The sequence below is a fragment of the Grus americana genome, chromosome 6, assembly GCF_028858705.1.
Source record: "Grus americana isolate bGruAme1 chromosome 6, bGruAme1.mat, whole genome shotgun sequence".
Lineage (NCBI taxonomy): Eukaryota > Metazoa > Chordata > Aves > Gruiformes > Gruidae > Grus > Grus americana.
In genome coordinates, this window is record NC_072857.1 from 18,711,459 (window position 1) to 18,737,892 (window position 26,434).

Genomic DNA, 26,434 nt, shown 5'->3' on the forward strand with positions numbered 1-26,434 from the left:
CTTGCTTCAAAAGAACTTTTGAAAGCTTTTCCCATCTACGTTTCTATGACAAAATTTTATTTTTACCTTGAAATGGGTGTTCACAAAGGTCTTCATCATAGGACATGTACTGCTTCCAATGATAAGTAGATTTTTTTCTGGCCACAATACGTTTGCTGTTTTCAACAGCTAGTTTGTACTCTGATACACCAACTAACGCTCTTCCATCACAATTCCACCATAATGAGTATTGAGTTGAATCACATTCAAGCATACTCAACGGCTGCTCTGGCCTACTGATGTTCAGTCCCAGACAGGTACTTCTGCCTATGTTGAAAAGACGGCGATTGGACACCCATTTCCATAACATGTCTTTTGACAGTCGACCACAGTCTTCCAGAACAAGGCCAACGGTGTCCACTTTAATGCATAAGTTGGAGTCTTCGCTTTGGATAATAAATATCCCTTTATCTGTAGGGGGGGAAAAAAAAAGTGTCAGTCTGTAGAATACTGCAATTGATCAAGAGACAAATGTTTCAGTTGGAGCTATTTAGGAAGAAAACTGAAAATATCCATCAGAATAACTGGCATTTCAAAAAAAATAAGAGTACTGGTCTAAATTTACTGCCAACTGTTTTTAACATGCGGATTACTTGCAAGATCACAAAAACAAGGGTAGGTAATATTTCTCAAGTTTGATAGCTAAAAAAATTGGGTGGCCCAAAACCATCAGTTGTTCAAAGAAAAAAAATACACTCGCTGGTCACCAAGAAATACCCAGTAATGTAGTACAGGCTTAAGTGTTATGAGAAGTCATATTGTATATTGTAACATAATCCTTGGGGGTGGGGGGGGTGGATATTGGAGAGAGCAATTAAAGTAAAAGCTAAAAAGTTTAAGGCTGACATTGCCATATTCTCTCCCATACTCATTCTTCACTCTCTGCAACTACAGAGGCAGAAAGAAAATATTTTTCATTGTAAATAGGAAAGGGTAGGATTTATCTACACCATGAGAGCTGGTGGCCAAGGGTTAAAGAATGCTTTCCCTACTGGATGCATATTGTTCAACCGTACACAACTACCCCAGACCACAGCAGATGTTGTAGGGTTAGCCTGACATCCCAGCTTTCTTGGAATCACGTAGAAATTCACTGAACTATGTGACATCACACTATAAGTATGTGAAAAAAAGTCAGCTGTTTAATGTCTTGGGAGCAAATGTTTAACTGAGCATATAGACTGAAAAAAAATGAGGGCAGCCGAGGAACTGGAAATCAGCAAAATATAAACCTGTAAGAGCTCAGCTATTACATTCACTCCAAAATCCAGTGATAATTAACTCAGAGAGTTCCTCTCACATTATAGGCAAGGTATTTATTTTATACCTCGGGAGATTATGCACTGAAAACCTGAGCAGCATTTCCATTTTGCCTTGACATTTTACAGTAATGAGTTCTGCCCTATGTGCCTTCTAGCTGCTGTAATTCACTACACCTAACATCCTGAAGCAGTTACTGCAATAGAAAAAAACCTTCTCAAACTGACACAGCCCAGATCTAAAGTATGAGATGCAAAGGTCCATCCAGATGCTGTGTCTGGGTTTAGTACATATGGTTTAGGCGTAGCTCTAGAAAGACAGATTTTTCAAGCAGCAGTGGCACAGCGCTGTGTAACGAGGAAATCAGCTCCCCAATATAACGTGCACACAACAAGCAGAACAGAGAGGAATATAGATTACAGAGGGGGTTTTGGTTACAGATCCTGCACAGAACACATCAAGCAGTCTGACTGACAGAGAAGAGAGTCACAGTGCAGATTGTATCGCTGGTAATGGGCTGTTTTCCACACAGCTATAGGCATCATGTGCCTATGTGACGGCACAGGAGCAGAGGCAAGCCTAGCAGAGGCAAGCCCTTCTGACTAGCAGCAGGTGAGAATCAGCCAGTTGTATGTAATTGCATCTCCCAAGCACCTAGCAGCTGTCCTACATTACATACTAACTGCTTGGGGCAGAGCAAGGTTCCTTTGATCCATCATATCTCTACAGCTCTCAGGTGTCTGAGCTCACTGAAAAACCACCAGACAACACTCTGTGACAGATGCCCAGCTTGGCCCTCTGTGACAGATGCCCAGCTTGGCCCTTTGCTTTTGAGTTTTCTGTGCAGTTGTGCATGTTGTGCCGGTTTCATCCTTCTTCTCCAATCGAATCCTCCACGGGTGACGCAGGCGTCTCTATCTACATGGCCAGAAAGGGTTTCAGCCTTTGCTAGGGTATGTCCTTCCCACAGAGGACTTATCTTGGTTGACCAAGAAAATACACTGTTAATTTGCCAGATAAGTGGAAGCTGGGATGTTGTTAGCACCAGTAAACATTGATTAACAAGGTTAATTCACCATGATACCGGGATTCACACAAATAAACTTATGCAAACTCCCAATCCAGCTCCACAGCACCCAGCAGCTCTCATGCAGCAGCTTCCGGGGGGGGGGGGGGGGAAGCAACACCACAACCCAAAGATAGAAGGATTCTCAACTTTTGAATGCCTTTATCTGCAAGGCTCTTAAGAGTTGCAATGACTGCTGAGAAAAGATAAGGGTCTTACATAGGCTACACAAATAACCCAGCTGGATGATCTCTGTGAATAATGGCACACTTCCCTTTTTCATTCTGCAGCAACTTTTGCCAAGATTGGCTAGACCATAATTCTGGAGCCACACAGCCCCCTTCCAAATGTTGTTTCCACTCCCCAGCTACAAAATGGAAGTGGCAAGAGAGCTGTGCTGGCCTGAGGACTGCCAGCTCAAGGAAGAAGCAAGAGACAAGAGATGGCAGGCTCAGCAACAGCTCCACAGACCCCAGCTAAGCCCTCTCCTCAAGTGAGGCAATGAGACAACTGGAGCAACACCAAGACCCTGCGAACGCTCTAGGGCTCCCCTCCTTTCAGCTTGCGAAGCTGCACCATCCACTTTACAGGTGCTCCCATAGAAGGGTTTTGTTACAAAGCTCCTGGGGTCGGGGAAGATTCTGTGCCCAAAATCCTGCAGATGAAGAGGTGCAAAGGGCTCTATACGCTTGCAAGCCCCAGAGAACTCAAGGAGAAAAGGAGATAGCCTATACTTCAGGAGCTGACAGGGTGGAGGGAGGCCTTTGGAAATATCCCGCTTCTCCTCCATCCCAGCCCCTCCATACAAGGACAAGGTGATGAGAAACAAACCCCCAGAAGTGAAACCTCAAGCTGACGTGAAACCACAGATGAAGAGCTGGTAAGTCCAATTCCCGTTTACTTAGGGCCAACACAGCTAATACTGAATAAAAGGCTGTAACAAAACCAGAACAAGATATCTTCATTTCCTTCCTCCTCACCTCCAACTTCCTTCCCCCCCACCCCCGGCAGTGAGAATTGCTTATGTGGTAATAGAGAAAATAACTGGAATTTATTAGAAATGAGAAAAAAAATTATCTGTATTTGCTCCAGGTGAAACTAAAGCAATGGGCAGTGGAATAACGAGCGGAGAGGACGAAAAGGGCGCAAGGCACAGCCAGCAGGGCGGGTTCGTAGGGTTCAGTGCCTGCCCTCGGCCCCTCACGCTTCCACAACCCCTCAGCCCTGTGCGGGGCGAGACCTTCACCCTGCCCAAACCCTCCTGCCCGGGGCCGCGCTGACCCCAGCACGACACTCGCCCCCGCCTTGACTCGTCCTGGCCGCGCTCAGAACCGCCGGGGCTCTGCCGGGGGCGCGGGGCAGAGCCCGAAGCGGGAGGCCCGCGGGCTTCCCCACCGCTGCGAGCCCCGCACGGAGGGACGGCGCTGGGGCGGCGGCGAGAGGGGGCTCAGCGCAGCCCGGAGCGGGGCCGCCGCCCGACCGAGGGCGCCCCCCGACCCGCCGCGGGGCCCCCCGGGGTGCGCGCGCCGCCCCCCCTCTCCCTCCCCGTGCCGCCCCCCGGAGGCGTCACTCACTCCGAAGGGAGGGCACCTCGTCCCGGCTGAGGGCGGCGGCGCCCCGCGCCGGGCCGCGGCCGCCCAGCAGCAGGCAGCACGCCAGGAGCCGCAGCCGCACGCCCAGCATCGCCGCGGCACTGCGCCCACCCGCTCCCGCTCCGCTCCGCGGGACCGGACCCGCCGAGCCCTGCCCCGGGGAGGGCAGAGGAGCGATCCCACCCCGGCGGCGCCCCGCGGCGGGGAGGCGGGGCGGGGCGGCCCGGCCCCAGGGAGAGGCCCCGCGGGCTGCCTCTGTGCGGCCGCGGGAGGGGCGCAGGGGAGGCCGGGGCAGTCACGCTGGAGCCGCCCGCCGAGCCGGGAGCGGGGACCCTGCCGGGGGCTGCTCGGCCGGGCTTGGAAACGCCGTTCACGCAGCTCGGGCCGTCTGCCCAGATCGGGGTTGTGGGTTCAAGCGGACAAAAAGCTCTGTATTAATCTCTTTTTCCATCCGAAAACACTTACGTTCTCGTGCCTGCACTCCAGGTGCTTTTATCCTAAAAAGAACCCAAAAATACAGAGACACTAGAGGTGGGAGACCATTGACAGCACAGTCCGTGTTCACAGGTTTGCCGCTCCGTCCCTGAGCATCCCCGCTTTCACAGACCTCACTCAGAGACTTTTTCTTTTACCTGGGTCAGCTGGTCAACTCGAAGTCATTTTACATTATGGCATGGGGAAAAATAATTGCCATCTTCCATTTTATACATCCCTGTCTTGCGTCAAATATTTGCAGGAGTTGCCCCACTTGGGTTGAGTTTCAGTCTTACGAAAGCTATGAATAGGGGAGAGAAAGCCGAAAGCAGAACCTCTGGGTTACAGTAGTTTTACTGGAATCAGCAGGACACATCATTTTTAATCAGCATAAGCATGTTTCTACATTGTTCTTTATGCATAGCAGGCAAGTATATAAATATACATAAATGTATAGAAGTAAATGTACAGTGTTGGAGCGTAACTGAACTGAGGCTCTGTTCCCCTGTGTCCACCTCAGTTGTGATACAAGGATGGAAACAAAGCTCTGGGCTCGGGGGGAGCTTCTCACTTGTAGTTTGGTAGAAGGAGGAATTGAGAAGCGAGTGAAGCCGAACACTAAGAAAGAAGCAGATAACTGGAGGGGTTTCTCCCAGTTTAACAGATGATAAAAGTGTCTGGCAGAGAACAAACAGCAGGAAACATTGCTGAACGAGCTGTTCTAGGAGTGACCTGACTTTGCAAGACAGAAGGGTTGGGTTGTAACTCTCAAGGAACTGTAATATACCTCTCAGGAAAGCTGCAGCTTTCAGAGTATTTCAGATTCTGAGAGAAAAGCTTGTTAATGAGCCATTCGTGAAAATCCAGCCACATCTCCTCAGGAGTGTTTGGCCACTGCTTTGAGTACTGAGCTCCAGAAGGGCTCTCTTGCTCCAGAACCTGCTTCTGGGTCACGCTGAGAGATCACGCTGTGTCTGTGGTACCACATTTAAAAATAAAGGTGCCAGTGAGCAAAAATGAGGCTGCTCTGGGCTGTGGGAAGGAGCCCCACCTCAGGTGGATTTTTCTGCTCATTTCAGTAAGATCAAAGTAAGCACATTCTGATTACAGATTCCTAATAAGGAACATATCAACAATGTTGTTGTAAATATCTTACTAAATGCAAATTAGCGACTTATTAATTCTGAGTAGTTTTCCTTGCTTCTTTTTTTTTTCTTTGATATTCAGATCTTCCTCTTTGACTAAACAGGTTTTTACTGTCTTGCATCTATTCTGTTCTTACTAAACTGGTAAATCCTTTCTAGTGCAGCTGCAGTTATACTGGCCTGGGTATTTATAGCTAAGCTATACCTACTTAATTACGATAATAGGACGTCTTTATTGGCATAGTGGCTTGTAAAACCAACATGGTTGGCAATATTTTCTGAAGTAAACTCGATGGCATAGTTTATATTATCTTGCACATTAAATTGTATGACTTTCCAATTTGTTTGTTTGTTTCTTTGAAGCTTTACCTGTCTGTCTTCAAGGCATTTGCTATAGTGATTTAGTTCCTTTATTTCATTTTGTGTCTGGAACTCACTTTTTGTAAGTATTTTTCTCTTCATTTCTCTGTCGATGATCTGTTCTCTTTGTGCATACTCGGACCCATATATATATATATATATATGCACTTGTCTGAGCCAGTCTGCCTTTGCTATTTAGGTACTCTACACAGATGTTCAATACCTTCTCCTGCCTTTGCTTAGACATTAACTCAGCCTTCTGTATGAGACCTATACACAGATAGGAACCCAGTGCACGTTCATGGCCCTCATGGAACAGCTTATACTGGCCAGTTTCAGGTTAACTGAAATCCCGAGTTGCAAAGCCAGTTTGATGTTCACTGGTCGGAATGTGTTGGGTTTTTTTTCTAATTGTGACTCTAAGTTTTATTTGTTAGCTGTTCATAGCTTTAGGCTAGAAACTTCTTTTTCCAAAGTGAAAAACTCCCTTATAAGGGTGACACCAAGAGCATTAATACAGCCCTGTGCTTCCAAAGCTCTGCTAGATAGCTGCTATTCCCGCATGGGCATCAAGTGGAGAGAGTAACCACCTATGTGGCTGTTACTGTGCCACACAAGTCACCTCCTGGTGTGTCGTCACCTTTCCAAGCCCTTCATCCCTCCTCTCCCAGTAAATGCTCACTTGACACAAATCTAGAATAGTTTGTTATAGTATAGATGCTTTAATATTGTGTAGGAATTTTACTGTTACTATAAATCTAGCATGTCAGGCTGGCTGTTGATTGGCAGTAGTATCAAATTCAATAGCAGACAGACATTCGTGTAATCCATCTGATGTAGCATTAAGGGAAAAAAAATCCAATACTGCAATACTTGCAAAAAACCAAAACTGGCTAACGGGGCCAGAGCTGCCTATGACCCGTCCCCATTAGCTTCTCAAAGCCCATCTTCACCTTATCCTTTCCCTTCAAAGTCTTTGGCACACCCATACCTGCTGTGTCATTCATCCTTCCATGTAAGACAGTAATTTTTTTGCCATTCTTGTCCTTTTCTCATGAGGGTTCCCTTTTCATGCTTACCCAGTACAGTACTGCATACAAAATCTGCCCACCTTACCTGTATTTTTCCCATATTCAAGGCTTTTAAGCAAAACCTCATTTCACTAATACACACACCCCAATACCATGCGTTTCACATAATTTTAACTACCTGCAGCTAAAGCAAAAATACACATATGCTTATAAATTATACACGCTGCAGTTCCAAATGCCTCTCAGCAGTGGGGCCAGAAGGACATGGGTAAAATAGAGGGTGAAGAGAGGTCTTTGCAGCATCCCAGACGTGCCGACTGCATCTCCACAGGGAACGCTGAGAAAACAGGGAGGTGGCTGTGGCGCTCTCTTACCGTTTGAACACCCTCTCTTGCACTCCTTGAGGGGAGGGACACTACCATGTTGTGCAGGGAACAGCTTTGGGTTTTTCCTTGATTGCCTTTTACTGAACTTCTGAGAAAAGCCGGTGTTTGGTCAGGACTTTGGATCAGTAGAGCAAAACTAAATCACACTGGCACTGTAAAGGGGAATTACATGCAAAGAGCAAATATGCAGTAGAACTCTATTTTTGTCTTCATGCAGCTTTTAACCACTTCTGCTCCCAGCTGACCCACATCTGAATTTGTTGGCCTAGACAGCCTATGCCTAGAGATATTTTCCAAAAATCTTCCTATCCCTACAGAGTTCAGAGCCATAATGTACAGCTGATCCACTGGTTAAAGCACACATGGCTGCCATCAAGGGAGCCTTCCATGGTTAGTACTATTATAGTGAAATCAATAGTAGAATAAGACAATTTTTGCAAAGCTTTGCTACAAGAGTACCGAGTGTGTTCCCAAGAAAAGCTATTACTATTAGACTGTAGACTTGTTTACTAAACAAACCTATGACTCGTTGTACTCAATATCAGAAATGACACATACTGCGATCAACCAATGTTGTACTTTTTAAACAAACCAATAAAGCCATCATTTAACTGCTTAGCAGACATTTTAGAATAAATCTAAATCCCATAAAGCTTTCACAACTTTTGTTTCATGGTTTAAATGCACCTGAGAGACTGATAGTTTTTTCTGTGTTTCTTAATCACATGCAAACAGGTTTGTAGGTGAAACCATTCCTGGTTTGTTCCGCCAGATGTGTCTTCTGCCCTGTGCTGACCAATTCCTTAAGCACAACCCCTCTTCATTTTATCAGAAGGAAGCTTCATAAATCAGGGTAATAGGGAATAAGCAGGTTCCACTATAAAAAAAAATAGGAGCGGACATTGATTCTGAGAGTGAAGCATCGAGGACACTTGTTATCAGCTCCAGGAAAGCTGATGCTTGCAAGCACAATTCCTTCAGTCTGTGTGCTCCCTCCACGTCCGCATGCCCACACCGCCCCACCAGCCCGCAGTGGCAGTTGGGCAGCTCAGCAGGCGTCCAAGCCTGCAGTTGCTGGTCTCCAGTGGCCACCACCAAAACACCTTGGGAGTCCCGTTGTCTCTCGGTGCATCTGCTGGTTAAACGGTGTCTGTGTCCGCGAGCTGGGCTTGGCTTCGGTATAAACTGGAGTGGGCAGAAGTGAGGGTTGGGCGTAACCTTAAGCTTTGTCATTTAGTAAGAGACTAAGAACAATGACTTAGGAAGGACAAACAACCTCTAACAACGTACCATCAATCTAGTCGGAAAAAAACCCCGTGACTGGGTGTAACACTCAGAATAAGAATAAATGCTTGGAGAAATTCTAGGGCATGATGTGTACCCAGTGCTGACATGACTTCACAGGTTGGCTGAGGGGATGCCTTTGCACCTTGTATGCTCTTTCTCAGAAGAGCTGATCTTTTTTCCAGCTGTGTATACACATATAGACTCAGAAATCCTACAGCTAAGGGAAATATTTACCGTGCTTATTAGAGAATATGCACACAGAGAAAAGTAATTTTACTTGGTCTCTTTCCTTTAACCAGTTTCTTCTCAGGTGGAATATTTTTTGTGTTAGATACCTTTGTATTCAATAAAAATGCATAGACATTTATTTTGTGTTATCTTCAATGTTTTGTTTTGTGGTGAATCAGATATACAGTCAGTCTCTTATTTGAGAATTTAAGAACCAGGATTTAAGAGAGTCTGGAAGCCACAGCTCCCATTGGCTTCACACAGTGGTAGAATCTGTCTTCATTACTTCTATATTTTATATTATATCCACACACACATACGGGTAGGCACCAGGGAACCACTTGTTAAAATTTCTGCTCTCCTCTCTGAATTTTATGCTGGTAAGACACTAGAAAAAGCAAAAAAAAATTTTCCTTTGCATCCCTCCATGCCCAAATTGAAAATTTGTTAACAAGCACAAGAAATTAAATTAGATTGATAAAAGCCAGTGATCTCTAGTCACTGCTTATTTCAAGTAGGAGGAGAACAACATTTGCTGGTGGTTTGTTCCTGTGAAAGGACTAGACACGCTAGCGAGAATAGCATCATTTCTCTGCAGGGAAATTCTGTTTACTATCATGAGGCCTGAGTTTATCATCAGATGCAAACGTGCAGTCAAAAACCTTAAATGCTTTAATTGCAATAGAGTTGACGCTTTGAGTCACTGAAAGGCTCTAACAACTTTCTAACCAGTGGGAATGACTTGCCACAATGCTATTAAACCGGTCAGGCCAGGTACCTTGGCCTTTGATATGGAGAAAGGCAGGAAAATTCCCTATTCATCCTCCTCCTCCTCTATCTCCTTAGAATCTCAATATGGAAGAACTCAAAATTTAATCTAAATTAATTAAATTGGTGACTGAACAGCAAATCACATAAACTGAATTAAACACGTTCAGACACTCTCATCCTTACTTTGGAATAAAGATTAACTAGATTAAGACCAATCCAATTCAAAGTGAATGCTGTTGACACAGTTTTCATGTGGATTATCCAGCCCACAATAAATTCCTAGATGTATTTTGGAATGAATTTCTCGAGTGCCGCTAGTGGACAAACCCTAAAGGACAGTCTTTCCACAAGCTCTTTTGGGGTGCTGAGTGATCACCCACAGTAAATACTGTGTTCAGGGAGAAGCCTCTGTCTCTCATAAAGCTCCGTATCTGCCAGATACAGAGACCATCAAAATAGGAATCCAAAACGTGTGGTCTATGGGAGGGAGGTGCTGAACTGGTTTCTCGCAGCTGCTCTCCCAGACAGCTCGAAGCAGGAGCTGCGGGTTCTCTAGGATGAATACGAGAGGTACAGAGCGCTGTATCTGTAAAAAGCCAAATTCTCCTCCTTGACCGTGGTTCATTTGATTGTCGCCTTTGTGTTGGCTCACGACACGTTACCACAGAGGACTTTCTCTCCCTGCAAACACTGGTGGGGGGAAGTGTGTCAAAAGTTTTTGTAACGATTCATTGGTTTTAAGGATTTCTAGGGCTCTTAGCTTGAACTGTTCTTCTCCTGGTTTGATATATTTTCAGGTCTAATTTCTGCATCACCTTTGAGACTACTGCAGATTTTTTGTTATTGTTGTTGGTTGGTTGTTTTGTTTTGTTTTTCCTGTTTGGTTTGGAGCATGAGGGTTTTTATTTTGTTTTCCTTTTTTTTTTTTCTAATCTGTCCTTTTTCAAATCTACCGTAACCTGAAATAGAAGCAACTGAGAGTTTGTTACATAGTAATTATACTATAATTATAGGTCTGATTTTTAAGTCAGTTGAGAGTTTTAGAGAAAGCAAGTTTTAACCTCTCACCTAAGAAGATCAACAGGAGATACAATTTGCCTTTGAACTAGAGTTATTAGCTTTGAAGCCCAAAGTTGGTGGTACGCACCTTTCCAAACTCAGCTAACATCCAGCCGATGAACACTAAATAGAAATTTCCTGTTTCTTCATACATAAAGACCTTGGTTTTATTTACACGCCTATGTATTCTAAATGTGGAAACAGCAATGAAAAAACCCACTGTTGAGAAAAGTTACCCTGTGGAAAAAAGGCTTTAAAAAAAAAAATACATCATGCCTTGAGAACTTCATCTATCTGAATACAGAAATGTCTTGAAACTGTTTTAAATTGCCCATTTTGACTAAAATAAATCTAAACTGTAGTGTAAATAGCACGAGGGAGAGGTTGCAATAAAAATCAGATTTTGATGACTGGTAAAAGAGAGAGACTGACCCAGCTTCAAGAAACAAAGTTCTCATCTACCAAGATCTTTGAAAAGCCAAAGCATTTCTATTTGTCTACACCACCTGTCGTTATTGTGCTTTTGCTGCTATCTGCGGATATTAGCTGATAGGTACGTCAGTGAAAACCGAAGAAAAGTTTCTAAGCACAAACCATTCCTAAAACCAAACACGAAACCAAAAAAAAAAAGCATAGACTTCAGGGTAGAATACATTCTAAATTACACGCCACGAGTATACATTATGCAACTGTATCAGTTTCGGTTTTCACAATCCACTGTGAAACGCAAGAGAACGTGATCTTATTGTGTGCCTGGAGAATACAATAGGCTTTAAATACAGTTCTGTCAAGGGTGCAGAGGAATGTTCTCCTCCTCAGAGCAGGAAATTAGCAGACATCAAAATACATGACTTTTCATTAGAGGAAAAAAAAAGATTAAAGAGATAATATGCACTTTGCCATGTAGTTCCAAAAAGATATTACTGCTGTCACACTTGGAAAATGAATGGATCTTTAGCTTTAAGCAAGTTGTGCAATTTAGAGATCGCTGTATAAAAGAATGCCATATGTAATCAATCAGAGTTCCAGAAATAGGTTGCTTACGGCATTCATCCATTAACTCATTTCCTTGAAAAGTAAAAGGATCACAAACAGAAGAAAATTCAGACGTTAAATCTCGTGCTGTTTTAAAAAAGGGGGGAGAGCAGTTATAAAATAAGTTCTAGTGTATGCCAGAGCATGAGAAATTTGCTAAGATTCATCAAATCATATGAAAACAATGATAAAGACACATGCCAAAATGGAAAATAAAGAACAATAAAAGCATATTCAAAAATGCATTCCGTTTTACAATCTTTATTCAAGGTTAAATAACTCCTTTTTTACATAAACATGGTGAGGCATTTACCTCTTTCTTTCAAATAGACTAAGATAAAAATTGTCTCTTTTGACTTTTAGATTGTGTGTCCTGAGTGTTTTGGGGCAACAACTCCCTCATGCCCACTGCAGGCAAACTTGAACTTCTGTATAAAGGCAGAGAAGACATGGAGAGCATTGCACTGGACAGCCAAGTGTTGTATCCCAGACTCATTACCCACGAGCGATACTACAAACCAAAGCTGAATGCAATCTGGGCATACACAATACAGAGTAATATGCAACTTTTATAAATCAAATGAAAAAATATCCATTTAACATACATTACTGAAATTACGATTCTACAGGGTGTAAAAGATACACAAATACCGTAAAATTGCTAATGATTATTCTTTTATTCAGTTTAACTCTTCAGTGAATAGAAGTATTACTATTAAAAAATGTTTTGGCCTCTCTCAAGGTCCAGCCTCAGGTCAAAACAATATTCATGAAAACAGCAGAAAGACTTTTTCATCCCACTCACCACACACAAACCCACTTATAATTTGCTGGAGAGAAAAAAAAAAGATGAACTTTGATACAAATGCTACAAGACAGAAATAAGATAGTTAATAAAAAAAGATGAACACCACTCTTGTTTCTAGGGTGAATGCCAAGTAAGATCTTGAAAGTTCTTGAAATCTGGAGAGTTAGTCAAAATTTATGATCTAAATTAATGCTGTTAAAAGGATGGCTCGTATGAATGAGCCTAGTTCTTTGATATCCCTCAATAATAGAGACCTTCCTCGCTAAGCCCTTCTATTTTCTCTCTACTGATGAATTCACAATTCTTTGAGTGATTTCCACCCTGACAATTTTGAAGGTGCACACAACATTTCTAGCACAGTCAGTCACAGCAGGGAAACTGCAAAACGTACTGCCTGATTTTTTGTACATCTTTGATAGTTTGGAGAGAGATTGCTAGGAGGAGTAATTGGACTGTAAACATTCTCTACGTACCGAATTGGATCTTTGCTGATGATCAGAAGATGCAAGTGATGGGAAGAGAGCGAGTAGCTTTGTGAAATGAAATCTCCTGTAGGAACAGGGAATGTAGACCACCACGTGTTTGATATGAAATGTGAACGCCACTTTGTTAATAACATTTGAATACTGAAGTGTATTTCAATATTGAAATGGATGACCTACAGAAGAAGGGCTTTCAGCCCTAATATTGAGCAGCAGAATCAGCCTTCTCAGAAACAGAACTTAAAAGGTATTTAATAAACAGTACAGACTTTTATTACTCTAAAAGTAATAAAAATATTTTCATTTCTTTCAGCAAAAGTTTGTCATTTGATGACTTCTACATGAAAAGAAAAAGAGTAACAGACAATTTACATGGGCTAAATCCAGATGTCCCTAGTTCCTGAGGCAATCCTGACCCGAGTGGAATCCGAGACAGAATCCAGGGGCAAGCTTTGCCTCCCGTGAGTTTATCCGTGCGCCAGGGAAGCAGGATTTGGTCCCACGTGTAACCTGCACTGACATCTGTGGGAATCCAGTAGTTGGAAGGGCCACAGATGCAAGGCTGTGTCTGTGCAGTTTCCACTGTGAGATATGCAGGAATGCAGGAATACTGAAGAGTGAAGATGTGAACCTGTAATTAATCTGTTCCAGTTTAACGACAGCCATCATTTCCTTCACACTGCAATAATTTTGTATTTAATACGTGGTTACAGCATCACCTTCTTTCCAAAGGCATCTGATACTGTTTCTCTTTGCACAGAAAGATATACTATAGGTTCTAATCCACTAATAGACAGCATTAACCAGTTTGTTTAAACAAAACAATCTTTGTAAACCAAAACTAATAGTTTCACTGAAACTAGATCCTCATCTGTAGCCATTGACTCCAGGTGGCTTTGGATCAGGCCCTAAAACAGGCATGGGGCAGAGCTAGCTAATGAATCAGTCTCGCATCCAGGAACTGGAGAGGATATAGAGACTGAAGTTGCACAGACTTTGTAAATATTTATTACAGCTTTTTAGATCAAATATATGATTTACCATAGGGAATGTACGTCATTGTTGGTCTGTGACTGTGTCGATGTACCTGTGATTTCTAAGTCTTCTTTTGTAAGTATATTCATATGTACATTTTGACCATCTGTTCCAGAGTACTAAAAATGCAGAGGAAAAGTGGTATTAAAAAGTAAAGTACATTACTGTTAGCTTAAAATAGCCCAATGTTGTAATTTTTATGCCAGCATGTTAGCTGATTTTGTTGGGGCGGGTTTTTTTCCCTAGTGCTATGCATGGTAACAGCATTACAATTTCAGAATTTATGGCAAGTCATTAGTAACTAGCTAAAACTGAGATTTAAAAATCCTCGTTAACAACATGGAAATGCATATAAAGTGGAATCCATAGATCTATTTGTTGCTTAGTTTGAAAAAAACAACAACAACGGGCCAGAAGAGCTGAATACATTATTTCACACATGAATAAGTGGTTTGGCTGCCGAGCATTGAAAGAACCTCACAATTTTGGATATACCAACAAAAGAATACTGTCTTTGTGTACGATACTGAGTCTTTGTGTGTGAACTTTCCCCGCATGTAAAGGGCTCCTGCAACAGTTCACGTAATGATCCAGCATGCGAGGTTTATTTTGAGGATGTAAATGGTGAAATGGAGTTCCATTAATCATCTGGTTTAAAGTTTCTCTACTGGGGTCTCTAATTTACAAATATTGGGGGGAAAAAAAAAAAGCAGTCTATGTCTGGAACAGAAAACAACTCTGCAAGTGAATAAGGCCTTGATTTAGCTTTCCCTGAGATCACCCCAGGGGCTGGGTTCTTAAAGAACATCAAACAGCAACAAGGACAAGGAAAGAAAGAAACAGGACAAGAAAGAAGAATTAGAGGAGATGTTCCTGTATACTTTAGATACACCGAAACAGGCAAAACCACTACTTGTTTCTGATGAAAAACTATTCAGTCACACAGGTGATATGAGGAACCTCTAACCTCAGTAGTTTAAGCAGCATTCATGAAAAAAATTACCTTTTAAATTTAAACCAGCCCACCAAATAGACTGGTGCAAATACATTCCTAAACACCAATATATGGGATTGTGTGTATGAACAAAGTAGTATACAGCTCATTGTATATAGCTAATTTCACAAAAATAGGCTTACATGTGATAATTTTAATTCCTCAGTATTAATGAGAAAATTAAAAATATTTGTGCTTTTTTTTTCCCTTTTAAGATGGGGGGGTCCTTTAATATTAAAGTGTTTTTTTAATATGTCTATTAACCTTTACCACTAATATGTTATCTATAGTTTTCCCAACAAAAGATATATTTTCCCTAACAGAATGATTATACCATTGCAACGTGCAAACAAACATCACATAATCAGCTGAGAAGAAACAAGTGCTTTTAGATTTCCTGCCAGTAAAACTAAGTTTGTAGTGTCGGGGGGTGCTAATAGAAATCTGCAGCTGTGGCCCCTTTTTGCTTTTCTTGGTTCTTGTAAGTTACATTTTTAAAAGTGGTTGTTGAGCCTCTGTACAGTGGATTTGTTTCCTAAAAAAAAAAACAAACACAAGAAATGGGAGTCATGCAACGTTTACCTCATCTTGCCGTTGCTTCAGCTGCAAGCAGATGTAGCTGCACACCACTGCCTTGAGCATACCTCTGCAGCAAAGGGATCGCTTGGGTCCGTGATTCCTGACCCAGCGTTATGATGCAGGCTGGGACACGTACCAGCTAGTACCACTCTGCTTCCCAGCGTGCAGAAGAAGATGATTTGTACTTCATAAGTACAATGTGTTCCCAACAGTGGGCGATGCAGGCTGCCCGTGGAAAAGCCGACACATTTCACAAACCTCCTGAGTCAGAGGGGTTGTCTATAGACATTTTGAATCCATGCAAACTTTTATCATCCAAAATACCTTTGGAAATAAATTGTATGCCCTAAGCAGGTGATGTGTAATGATGTCTTTTGGCTTCTTTGGAGCCTGCTATCTCACTGTGCTTGTATGGGAAAAGTCAGTGAACAAATGTCCCATTTTCAGTTTCCCCAGTCATGATTTTATAGACCAGTAACACACCCTGCACCTTGCTGTTTCTTTTCCCTAGTGAGGACGTCTGGCCGATTCTTTATACAGAGGTAATTTTGTACCTTTGATCGTTTTAGAATAGCCTTCAGCAGCTCACTTAGATTCCAAGCCACTGAAATTCAGACTGGTCTATATGAGGCAGCACCAACCAGTGTAGGGTCAGGAACATGCTTCCCTATGCATCTGCCTCCAGGATTAAAGTAATGCATGTCCTCAAACAATACTTTATCAAATATGCCAAATATAATTTGTGTATCAAATGTTGTGGGTTCTAAAAGCACATATAGTGTCTCAGCGGTGAGGTGTGACTTGTCATGGTCCTCTTGCTTGAGCCACACAGTTTACCGCGCACTAGGAGAAAGGCAAGTCCCACCCGGGTTTTTAATCCTGGCCTATCATCATTCACTTCATAGAATCATAGAATGGTTTGGGTTGGAAGGGACCTCAAAGATCATCTAGTTCCAACCCCCTGCCATGGGCAGGGACACCCTCTGCTACACCAAGCTGCCCAAAGCCTCATCCAACCTGGCCTTGAACACTTCCAGGGATGAGGCATCCACAACTGCTCTGGGCAACCTGTTCCTGTGCCTCACCACCTCCCAGTGAAGAATTTCTTCCTAATATCTAATCTAAATCTCCCCTCCTTCAGCTTACAGCCATTGCCCCTTGTCCTCCTATCACTCCATGCCCTTGTAAACAGTCCCTCTCCAGCTTTCAAATCTTCCTATCATTTCCTCTTGTGATAGAATAGAATAGAAAATTAAAATGCTTCTATCGAGTGTATCCTTCCCTTCCCTCTTACCATATGTAGCTCTCCTGAAGGATTAAGAAAACATTCTCAAGAGGCCTTGCCTGTAACTAACCGATTTATCCCATCTCAAAAGCTGAAAGGCCAGCAGTGTCCATTCTTGCAGAAATGTTGCAATCATGGGGCTTTCTACGAAAATGGATCTGGGTGAATGGCAGCATATCGCCTGTCCTCCTGACACCCACCAGAAACGCTTACTCAACATGCTTCTTTTTCTAAAGCTTTTGCAGAAGAGCAAAAAAGTCAAGGGCAGAAAGGAAAGAAGAAAAGGGAACATTGGTATATGCTTGCGTTAAACATCTGCAAGCTATAGATAGAAGATAAGTCCTGAAATTCTCTGCCCTTTTACCTACATTTTGGACAGCTTACATTCATTGCTCCTCTGCGTGAGCGGGCTCTCATCATGACAGAGGCCATCAATGATCTTTTTCCTAAAATGGGCTCTGATTCTGGGAAGAAGCGTACACCTCTGGTAATTACATAAGCAGCAAACAACTTTGCTAAGATTAATCAAAGATGACGTACTAATTAAAAAACAACTAATAAAAAATGTTATCTACATACTTTTACACGTGGGAGAAATTAAACCAGGAGATCAAACTCTAGCTATTTTTCATCCCTAAAAAAAATCATAATTTTACTTTATAGAATACTAAATGTAATGAAAACCTATGAGTAAAATCTATCAAGTTAAAAGAACAAAACCAAGATACAGAATGTTAAAGGCAGTTGTGCATCATGCAACCAAATTAAAGAACCTCATATAAAATCAAGGCATTTAACGTACCGTTTGCCATTTAACTTTTGATTTTTCTGCTTCAAACTTGGCCACCTCTTTTCTGTCTTGAACTGACACCAGCACTTTCCATATACAAAGTAAAACAATGCCCATGAGAAGGATAGCAAGGGTGACACCCACCATTATCATTGGGATATTTGGAAGCTGTGGGCAATCTGTGGAAACAAAACCAATTATGACTGCGAATATCCAATCAATACATTTTTGGCAATTAAAAACAGCCAAGAGGCATGCTGGGCTTCTCCTTTGCTGTGAGCTGTGCGTGCCTTTTCCTTCAAGTCCATGTTATTTTCTGCATGCTAGCTTGCTGTAGGGTTTGTGAAACTGGCTGAAAAATATTGCATTAAAATGTTAAAAAAAATTAATTGCTGACTTCTTCCACTGCTCTTTTACCATATTGATGAGCAGCTGCAGACCCAGATTCTGAAGAGAAAAGTTAGAAAATTATTTTCAGATCTGTGTCAATACAATTCTAAAAAACAAGGCTGAGTTGACAAGATTATGAATTACAATGTTACAGCTGAAGCTCTACTTCAATTAACTGATATTCAGCGTGTTGCAGAGGAAAAGATTCTAGCAAGATCTATATCAGGATAAAGTCATCAATAATATTGAGAAAATAGAAGAAACTGCATTTCACTCATGCAAACAATGAGGAAAAAATCCATCAGACTTGGTGAAAATGTTGGACTGAACAATTTGAAGGAATTTTGCATTTCAAGGTCTGCAATAAATTTTATCATACAATATTTCAGAGAGTCAAAATTAAAACTGAAGGTTTTGCTTTGCCAAAACACAAATAAGTTTGATTAATATTAAAAAGTATTGCTTACGAAAGTGAGTGAGCACTACTATTTTACAAAAATTTCTGCTGAACCATTGAAAAATTCATTTCAGTCTTATTTGGCTCACATGACTGTATTTCACGTTACTTTTTTGCTTGATGTCATCATTTAACTAATTCTGAGGGGTCTGGTTTGAGCAATGGGTTAATGCTGTGGCTACTGGTGCCATCTTGACTTTTGGTTCCATACATGAAATCAATTTCTAGAGCATTTCTGGAGGTCTCATCTCAGTTCACGTTGGCATGCGTCACAGCTGCCACAGCACGGTAGTTTCAAGGCCTGGGAGCAGAACAGCAGATGACAGCAAAGCTGGTTGTTGTAGAGTTGTGGGAAGGCCACTAAACAGTGTTTAATGAACTGTGCCTTCCTTAAGATATTTCTTTCACTGTTTTTTCCCCCCCATATCTACGTAAAATGCGTACACGAAGGGTTAAAAAAATAAATGCCACTTCTGCCAACAGAACAAGTTTACAAAAGTGCATAGTTTTCCCTAAAACATAACTAACATTTAGCACTGAGACACTGGCTGTGTCAAAAAAAAAAAAAAAAAGGCAAAAAAAAAAAAAAGGCATATTTATTGCCTGGAAACTAAACTGTTTGGTAGCTGCAAAGTGGTCTCTGTGTTCTCTCCTGTCCTACACGATTAGGAGCTTTAATGAAAAATCAGTAGTGAAACAACAGCAAATAAAGAAGTAATGTTAAATGAAAGGATATAAAGCGATCCGTTGAATATCTCTTAGTTATGCAAAATATTCAAAACTTAATGATACTGCAACATTAAACATAATTATAAATATATTTTAGAATTTCATCAGGTATACCCAATCAGATAGTCTTTTGGATATTTGTCCATCTATGAAATATATGTCATTCAAAGTGAATTATCATTTTCCAATATAATACAAATTACATTTGGTATCCATCATCTTAGAATTGCACAGGGCTTTGGAAAAATTAACTTGCTCTTGCAACCCAGGGATCATTCTGCTCATCTTTTATGAAAGGCCAAGTATTTATTTTACTACCACATTAAATAAGAACTTGAGGAGGTGCTCTTTTGGCTGGGCAGAGGAAACTACAAACACAAGGAGGTGCAGTGCTGCTTAAAAGAGCTCAGCTTCTAGAGAGGTCACCCTGCCTGTGTTTTTAAATCACATTTCACGTAGAAAAAACAATATTCACTGCTTACCTTTCTGTTCTATGCTATGAATGACTGTCCTTCCCCGTTCATCCATAGCCAGTAGAAATGTAGTTATACATTCGTTTTCCCCCTGAAAAGAGCAAGGAATGGATTTATCCTCTGAATAATCTGCAGAGGGAGGGGAAAGAAAAAAAAAAAGTCATTCGTCAGATGAAATGAAATTTAACGTGTAGTAACAAGAGAGACTGCTGGCATCGTGTTTGTCACAGCCTTGTCTATGGATGGCAAAGAGTGAAAAACAAAAGCAGAAATACCCTCAGAATTTCTACTAAATTTAACGTTGTTTCCCCCCCCCCCCCGGTTTTGTTTCATTTCAGATTTTTCACTTATATTTCTGGAGAACTGACCCAGGTGTTGTCAGTCTGCACTGACCATCCAGTGCACCTTCTTAATCTGGGGTACTATGAATTTCAATGCCTTGGAAGTGCTTCCAAGCCACTTCACCACCAGCTGTCTAGGAAATGTCATAGTCCCCACTTAGAGGACAAAGTAAACAGTATGTTCTCTTGAGTTTACAGCCACTCCTACTCTCCTTAGATTGTGTTTCAGAAGTCGATATACATACGTCAAACAGCAACGGATACTGTTAAAAGGGCTGCCATTTATTTCTTCCACAATACTCCCGTTGATGATTTGTGCATCCAGTGTTGTTGCAAGAGTAAATATACATTAATAACAGAAAACTCTGATTTTGGGATCTTTGTAATGTGATTCTAGGGGAAGCAGACAAAAAGTGACCTGAGATGACAGTCTGCCCCAGTTTGTCTCTCCATTTAATGTAGAGCTGCAGAAAAAATCAGGTTGGGTTTTTTTTCCAGATGATTCCTAGCTGGGAAACCTTTTCTGCAGAGAAAAGTTCATTCAAAGGAAACAGGGAGACAGGAGGAAGCTGGCTGTGAGGGACGATATAAAACAAATGAGACAACTGAAAATTGAGACTACAGGTCCAGAGCCAGAAATTCCATAAATTTGGAACCTAACCATTATATAATATTTTTACAGAGCAAAAATATCCAACCCTGTAACTGTATGCAATAATACCTCTGTGGCTGGACGCTTGTTATGTTTCCATATAACCCATGATTTAAAGAGCATTGGAAACCTGGGTATGCTTTCAATACATTTTTAGTAAAACTTCTTAGGTTTTTATTTTCAGAGGCAAGTGTCCTGGTTTTGGCAGGGACAGAGTTAATTTTCTTCCTAGCAGCAGGTATAGTGCTGTGTTTTGGATTTAGGATGAGAATAATGTTGATAACACACTGATGTTGTTAGTTGTTGCCAAACAGTCAAGGACTTTTCAGCTTCTCGTACTGCTCCACCAGTGAGAAGGTGGGGGGTGCCCAAGAAGCTGGGAGGGGACGCAGCCGGGACAGCTGACCGCAACTGGCCAAAGGGATATTCCATACCATATGACGTCATGCTCTGTACATAACTGGGGGGCTGGCTGAGAAGGGATGCAGCTCGGGAACAAGTTCAGCATCAGCTTTGGGTGGTGAGAAATTGCGCTGTGCATCACTTGTTTTGTATATCTTTTATCATCATCATCATCATCTTCCTTTTCTGTCCTATTAAACTGTCTTTATCTCAACCCATGAGTTTTACCTTTCCCCCCCTCCCCCGATTCTCTCCCCCGTCTCACTGGGGGCAGAGAAGGGGAGTGAGCAAATGGCTGTGGGGGTGTTTTAGCTGCCACCCGGGTTAAACCGTGATAGTAAGAAAAACCAGTAAACTTCTCAAACATTTCCTCAAAAATAATCGTCACTTTAACCTCTCCATTACTTCTTACACAGTCAAAACTTACTGAAATTTCATAAGCAACTGTGCTAAAAATCTGAAGTCCTTAAACTTTAATAGCAAGAAGACTAATGAAATATAAAGTAGGAATATGATAGGAATATGGATTTTTAAGAAATCTATGGTACATAAAGAAATAAGTGCTCACTTTTTTTTTTTTTTTTGCATATTGCTTATTATCATAAGGTTTGAAGTTATAGAAAAGACTATTAAACACCACAGAGAATATGAAAGTATAAATAGGTGACTACCTCACTGTCCTCTTCTCTGCTTGTTTTAAAGCAAGAATCAAATTTGGTCGGATTTTAATGGAAACACTCTCTTGATTTGTGATAATCTTGTATTTAACGTGTTGCCTGTCCTTGGTGGCAGAGCAATGTGTTATCTATCAAGGTGACAGGCAGGCAAGACTTGCTGATTTAACAAGATTTGGTTTTGTTAAAAGGACCACAAACTGCAGCCTGAGTGTACTCAATGAATGGCACTCAGTGCCAGGTCACAATTCCAGTAACATCACAAGTTTTGCAATATTTGTTATTTCCCAACTCTTTTAAGTAAGCAGATCCAAAGAATATTGGCTTGCTTTTTAAAAAAATAAAAAAAAAAAAGAAAAGAAAGAAAAAGGCAGTTGTTAGCTATCCTGAAGGCAGAAAAAGAACTTGCAAGCATATTCCAAATATCATCCAGACGGCAGTAACTGCAAATATATTAGTTATTTTAAAATAATAATTCTTACTTTAATGTCATCATTTGAGACCAAGGGGAGCAGAAATCTGATGACGTGCAAGGATGTAGAAATGAAAGCAAAGATGCCACTTCAAACTATTCAGAACTCAACTTATGCTTAGTATTTTTATTTCTCAGATACTATTTTTAGGATGTGGGATCACCAAGAGACACTATTGCATGGATTATTTCCAGTTCATCAGCACAAAAATTTGCCTAGGCAGGTAAATTTTACACCTTTAATTTACACCTGTGTAATTTTCTCTGTTCTGCAGTGAATCATCATACTTTTCCCACATCTGCCCGCAGCCAAATTCCATTAATTTCAATGGTATTTGAAATCACAGGAGTCACAGTGGAAGAATTGGGTAACGCTGCCAAGCTGGACCCTTGAAGTGCAAAAGACTGTTTCCTAACAGATACTTAGATAAAATATTCAACGACAACAAAAAAAAAAATCTGTAAATTTAAAGATTGTTATGCCCTTTATTGTTTGTCTTTCGCTCAACAAAATGGGGGGGGGGGGTTTAACAGTTTCACCTCACTTTGAGTCAGAACAACAGAGCAGTGCTGATACAGAAGTTTATTCAGGCTCCAGCATCCGCTTTGTTGCTGTGCTGGGAATTTGTGCGGCGTCAACACTATGGGGTAGGGAAAAACCTCTGTTTCTCCAAGGAAAGTGTAACTGTCCCTGTTGGGCTGGTGGCAGGAGCAGCCAGGTGCCCTGTGACCCTGCCGCGGGGGGCAGGAAGAGAAACCCCGGCACCCCCGGAACCGGAGCAGAGGCTAAAACAGGCATTCCCAGGAAACAGGAAAATGTAAAGCCTGGGCTTTTTTTTATTGCTTCACAGTTCCAGTCATTGTGTAGCAACATACGCATGCAAAAGAGAAAGTAAATCTTTAAGTGCTAATATTTTATTTAACTGAGAGCTATTTCTAGTTTTCAAAAAGCCTTGAAGGATTAAAGAACCTGAGATATAAACCAGAAAGAAGCAGTATGCTACCATATGAAGTTGCTCAATAATCCATCTTAAATATTATGTGGTGGTCTAGTTATACCACTTTCAAAATTTTTTTTTGTATAGGTAATACAGTTTGATTTTAGGATTTTTTTTCTTTTAATTATTATTTTAAAGATTTCCCCCCCCCTCCTCAGGACTTCTTAATGAAGCTACCTCGATGCCAAAACCAATCCTTTGAGCTATTACACAAGCACTTAAGAAGAAACACAATTTGCATTTTTTTTTTTTTCTTTTGAGGGGATAGGGTGGGAACAGTTACCCAGCCGTCACTACAGCAGTTGCTGTAACGGCCGCAAATGCATTTTAAATCTAAAGTATTAGCTAACAGTCCCAATCAGGGAAGCACAGGACATGAAAAAAAGGCAGTAAGCAGGAACAGGAGGTGATGTTGTCATTCTCATGTTCCTGTGACCTCTGCGTGTGGAAACAAAGCCACGTACGTGACTGTTCCTGCTCTTGATTAGTATTCATTAGATTTGAAAGTAGAATGTCTTATATATCCCTAGCTACAAATAGCTGCCATCTGGCAATAGCAACCTGAAAACTTTAACTACAGACATATACTAAAAGGTCTCATATGTTTTTGAAGATTGTAAAGACATTTTTATATTTATAAACAAATACTGATGTCTAGAAAGACAAAGCATAATAATAATAATCTTACTCAAAATACAAAATTAGAATTAGTTTTCTTTACAAGGGCAATATTTGCAACTTCTGAGCTCTGTGTTATGGAGTAATGTCATCAAAAACAAAAGGTGTAACTTTGTTGGAAGGATGTGTATCAGCGAAATTTATGTGTGCATGCAGCTCTGGATGGGCTTCCAACAGTTTGCAGGCACAATCCTTAGATGTGCCTAGAGTGTTCTGCATCGTCATCCTAACTTTTACGTTTGTCTCATTTAATGCTTATGTTTACATCTGTGGTGCGGATATAACGCACCTACGTCCTGCCTCACCTAACAATTGCATTTTGCCGTATGGGGTTAGAGTTGCCATAGGAATAAATACAGACTGCCTACTGTACAGGCAAGCACCTTCCTCCACAGGAAAAAGACTTTGATGTAATATTTCATTTAAAATGTTGGGGATTTTTCCTGAGAGCACTATTTTATTCAAGGTTAATTCCTATTCCAGAAATTCCCACTGATGGAGGGCAGTTTTGAAGACGTGCTTAGCCTTTAGGATACTAGAACCATCTCAATAAAACCTGACAAGCAGCAGAACGTCTTTGCCACAGGTTAAAGGGCTGCGTCTAGTTGCCTAACCAGGAGTCTGCATAAGGACTGGAGTCAGGTTTTGCATTTGCGTGGTAAACGAAACCACACTGGAACTCATGGTGCAGGCGTGACTTAACCTCAGGGGCTTTCATCAGCCACTGATTTGCAGGGACCCGTATTTATTAAATTCTATCCTTTCTTAGATAAACTGCTTAGAAAGTAGGCGTAATCCGATGAGTTAATTAACCTGGAGGAGTAATAACCAGCCCTGATCTGCATTTCCTACTACCACAGAAGAACTGTAGACAGACAGCAATTGCCTTATGATCCCTAATATAATTCCACAGCAGAAAACCAAGGCTACCGTCCACTATAAAATTACTGAAAGCGGAAACTATCACTAATCACGCACACACAGAAAAAGGAAGACTGAGTGTACAAACCCTCTGCACTGCTGACAGTTGCATCAACCAATTTGCATTTTTCACTGCATTCTCCTGGTGACTTGTCATCGGAAGCCAAGTGACATTCCACACAGCTCCTGCGGAAAATAATTCAGCGGCTCATCAATCTCTGCCTGTCACAAAGGAACAATATAAAAGCCAGTACGTATGCATCTGCATTTTAAAAAGAAGCTAAACAAAAGCTCTTGTGCTATGGGTACAGTAGTTCTCAGAAATATGATAGGTATTGCACCAAAAAGAAACCCCATCCAAAACCGAAAAACCCACCTGAATAAAGGTATTGTGGATAAGCTCTCTCTTGTCCTCCTTTCTCTCCCAGCTTATTAGCTACCAGACAGAACCCCAGGCAACATTATTCATGTAGGTCTATCAAAGACATGGGGTTACTCACACATAGCATAATTTTCAAAAATAAATATCCTGAACCAAGCTCACACTAAATACCAGCTGAAGGAAAGCCTATCAGACGAACAATATCTGAAATCGACTTCAGAGAGATCAAGCTGGTCTTCCTTTGTTGAAAGTTTATTGACTAATGTATTAAAACACTATTCAGGTATCTCTACAGATGCTCTTGGATGTGATTACTTGTCTCAGGAATTACTTAGATGCTAACTACATTAATACAATTTATTGGAAAATTATTTACTTTATTTAATGGTAGAATGAGAGAAATATTATTTAAAAACACAGAATCTAAACCAATCCTTTAGAAGTCTCTGAAAATCTCCCCAGAAATTCAGTGAGGATTTTCATAAATACAGAGTTCATTCATGGAAAAAGGAAACAATGAATGGAATTCAAAAATTTTCATATAGGATGCAAAATGTATCTTGCTGATTCCTCACAAATAGCTTTAGCCAGATTGAGGGGCTGAGACTCTGAGAAGCAGCCTGAAGGACTGACTGCTTAAAGAAAAGGAAAGAGAACTGCAACAAAACATCAAAAAAACCCTGGCCATCTCCTGTTGCATTGAGTTACATATATCCATGGGAATATGCTGAGGCTGCTGAGATTATCTTCATGGGATGGAGATGACCTTGTCACTCGCTCTGGAGATGGTGAATAGTAAAAGCGAGTGTGTAACGGGATAGCCTCTATCTCAGGGAGACAAATTGGGTGGTGTTGTTGGTTTTGTCATATTTGCCATGTTTCTCATACTACCACTCTCTTTCTCAGCTGCCTCGCCATTAATCTCAATCCCCTCTGACCTGGTCTTTGAGCTCTCTTGGTTACCCTACCCAGGTATTCCCAACGTTCTCTCTCTCGGCTTTCCCTGCCCTGTGTTTCAGCAAGGGAAGTGACTGCAAGAGAGAGAAGAGATCTAACACTGCATACAATATACATGTTTAAATAGGCTAATGTACTGCCCAACATGTAACTTTATATTTCTTATTCTCTGCCAAACTGGGCAGAGCAAAGCAGCAGTGTT

General features: G+C 41.3%; 2 protein-coding genes across 6 annotated transcripts in view; both read right to left on the bottom strand.

The window, feature by feature from the left end:
• PLA2R1 (phospholipase A2 receptor 1) overlaps positions 1-4,142 on the bottom strand; it is a 43,844-nt gene extending 39,702 nt beyond the window's left edge. Inside the window, exons 1-2 of the mRNA XM_054829945.1 lie at positions 3,940-4,142; positions 67-450 (exon numbers count right to left, since the gene is read on the bottom strand). Coding sequence (XP_054685920.1) covers positions 67-450; positions 3,940-4,048 — 493 coding nt within the window. The 5' untranslated portion in view covers positions 4,049-4,142. The remainder of the gene's footprint in view (positions 1-66; positions 451-3,939) is intronic.
• Positions 4,143-11,978: 7,836 nt separating this feature from the next.
• Positions 11,979-26,434, bottom strand: part of ITGB6 (integrin subunit beta 6) — a 36,656-nt gene continuing 22,200 nt past the window's right edge. For 3 of the 5 annotated variants that reach the window (XM_054830588.1, XM_054830589.1, XM_054830592.1), the window contains 4 exons: positions 24,982-25,079; positions 19,765-19,884; positions 17,719-17,885; positions 15,598-17,400 (listed from right to left, as the gene is read on the bottom strand). In XM_054830588.1, the coding sequence (XP_054686563.1) occupies positions 17,281-17,400; positions 17,719-17,885; positions 19,765-19,884; positions 24,982-25,079 (505 nt within the window). In that variant the 3' untranslated portion in view covers positions 15,598-17,280. The other 2 variants (XM_054830591.1, XM_054830590.1) reach the window with 2 other exon arrangements.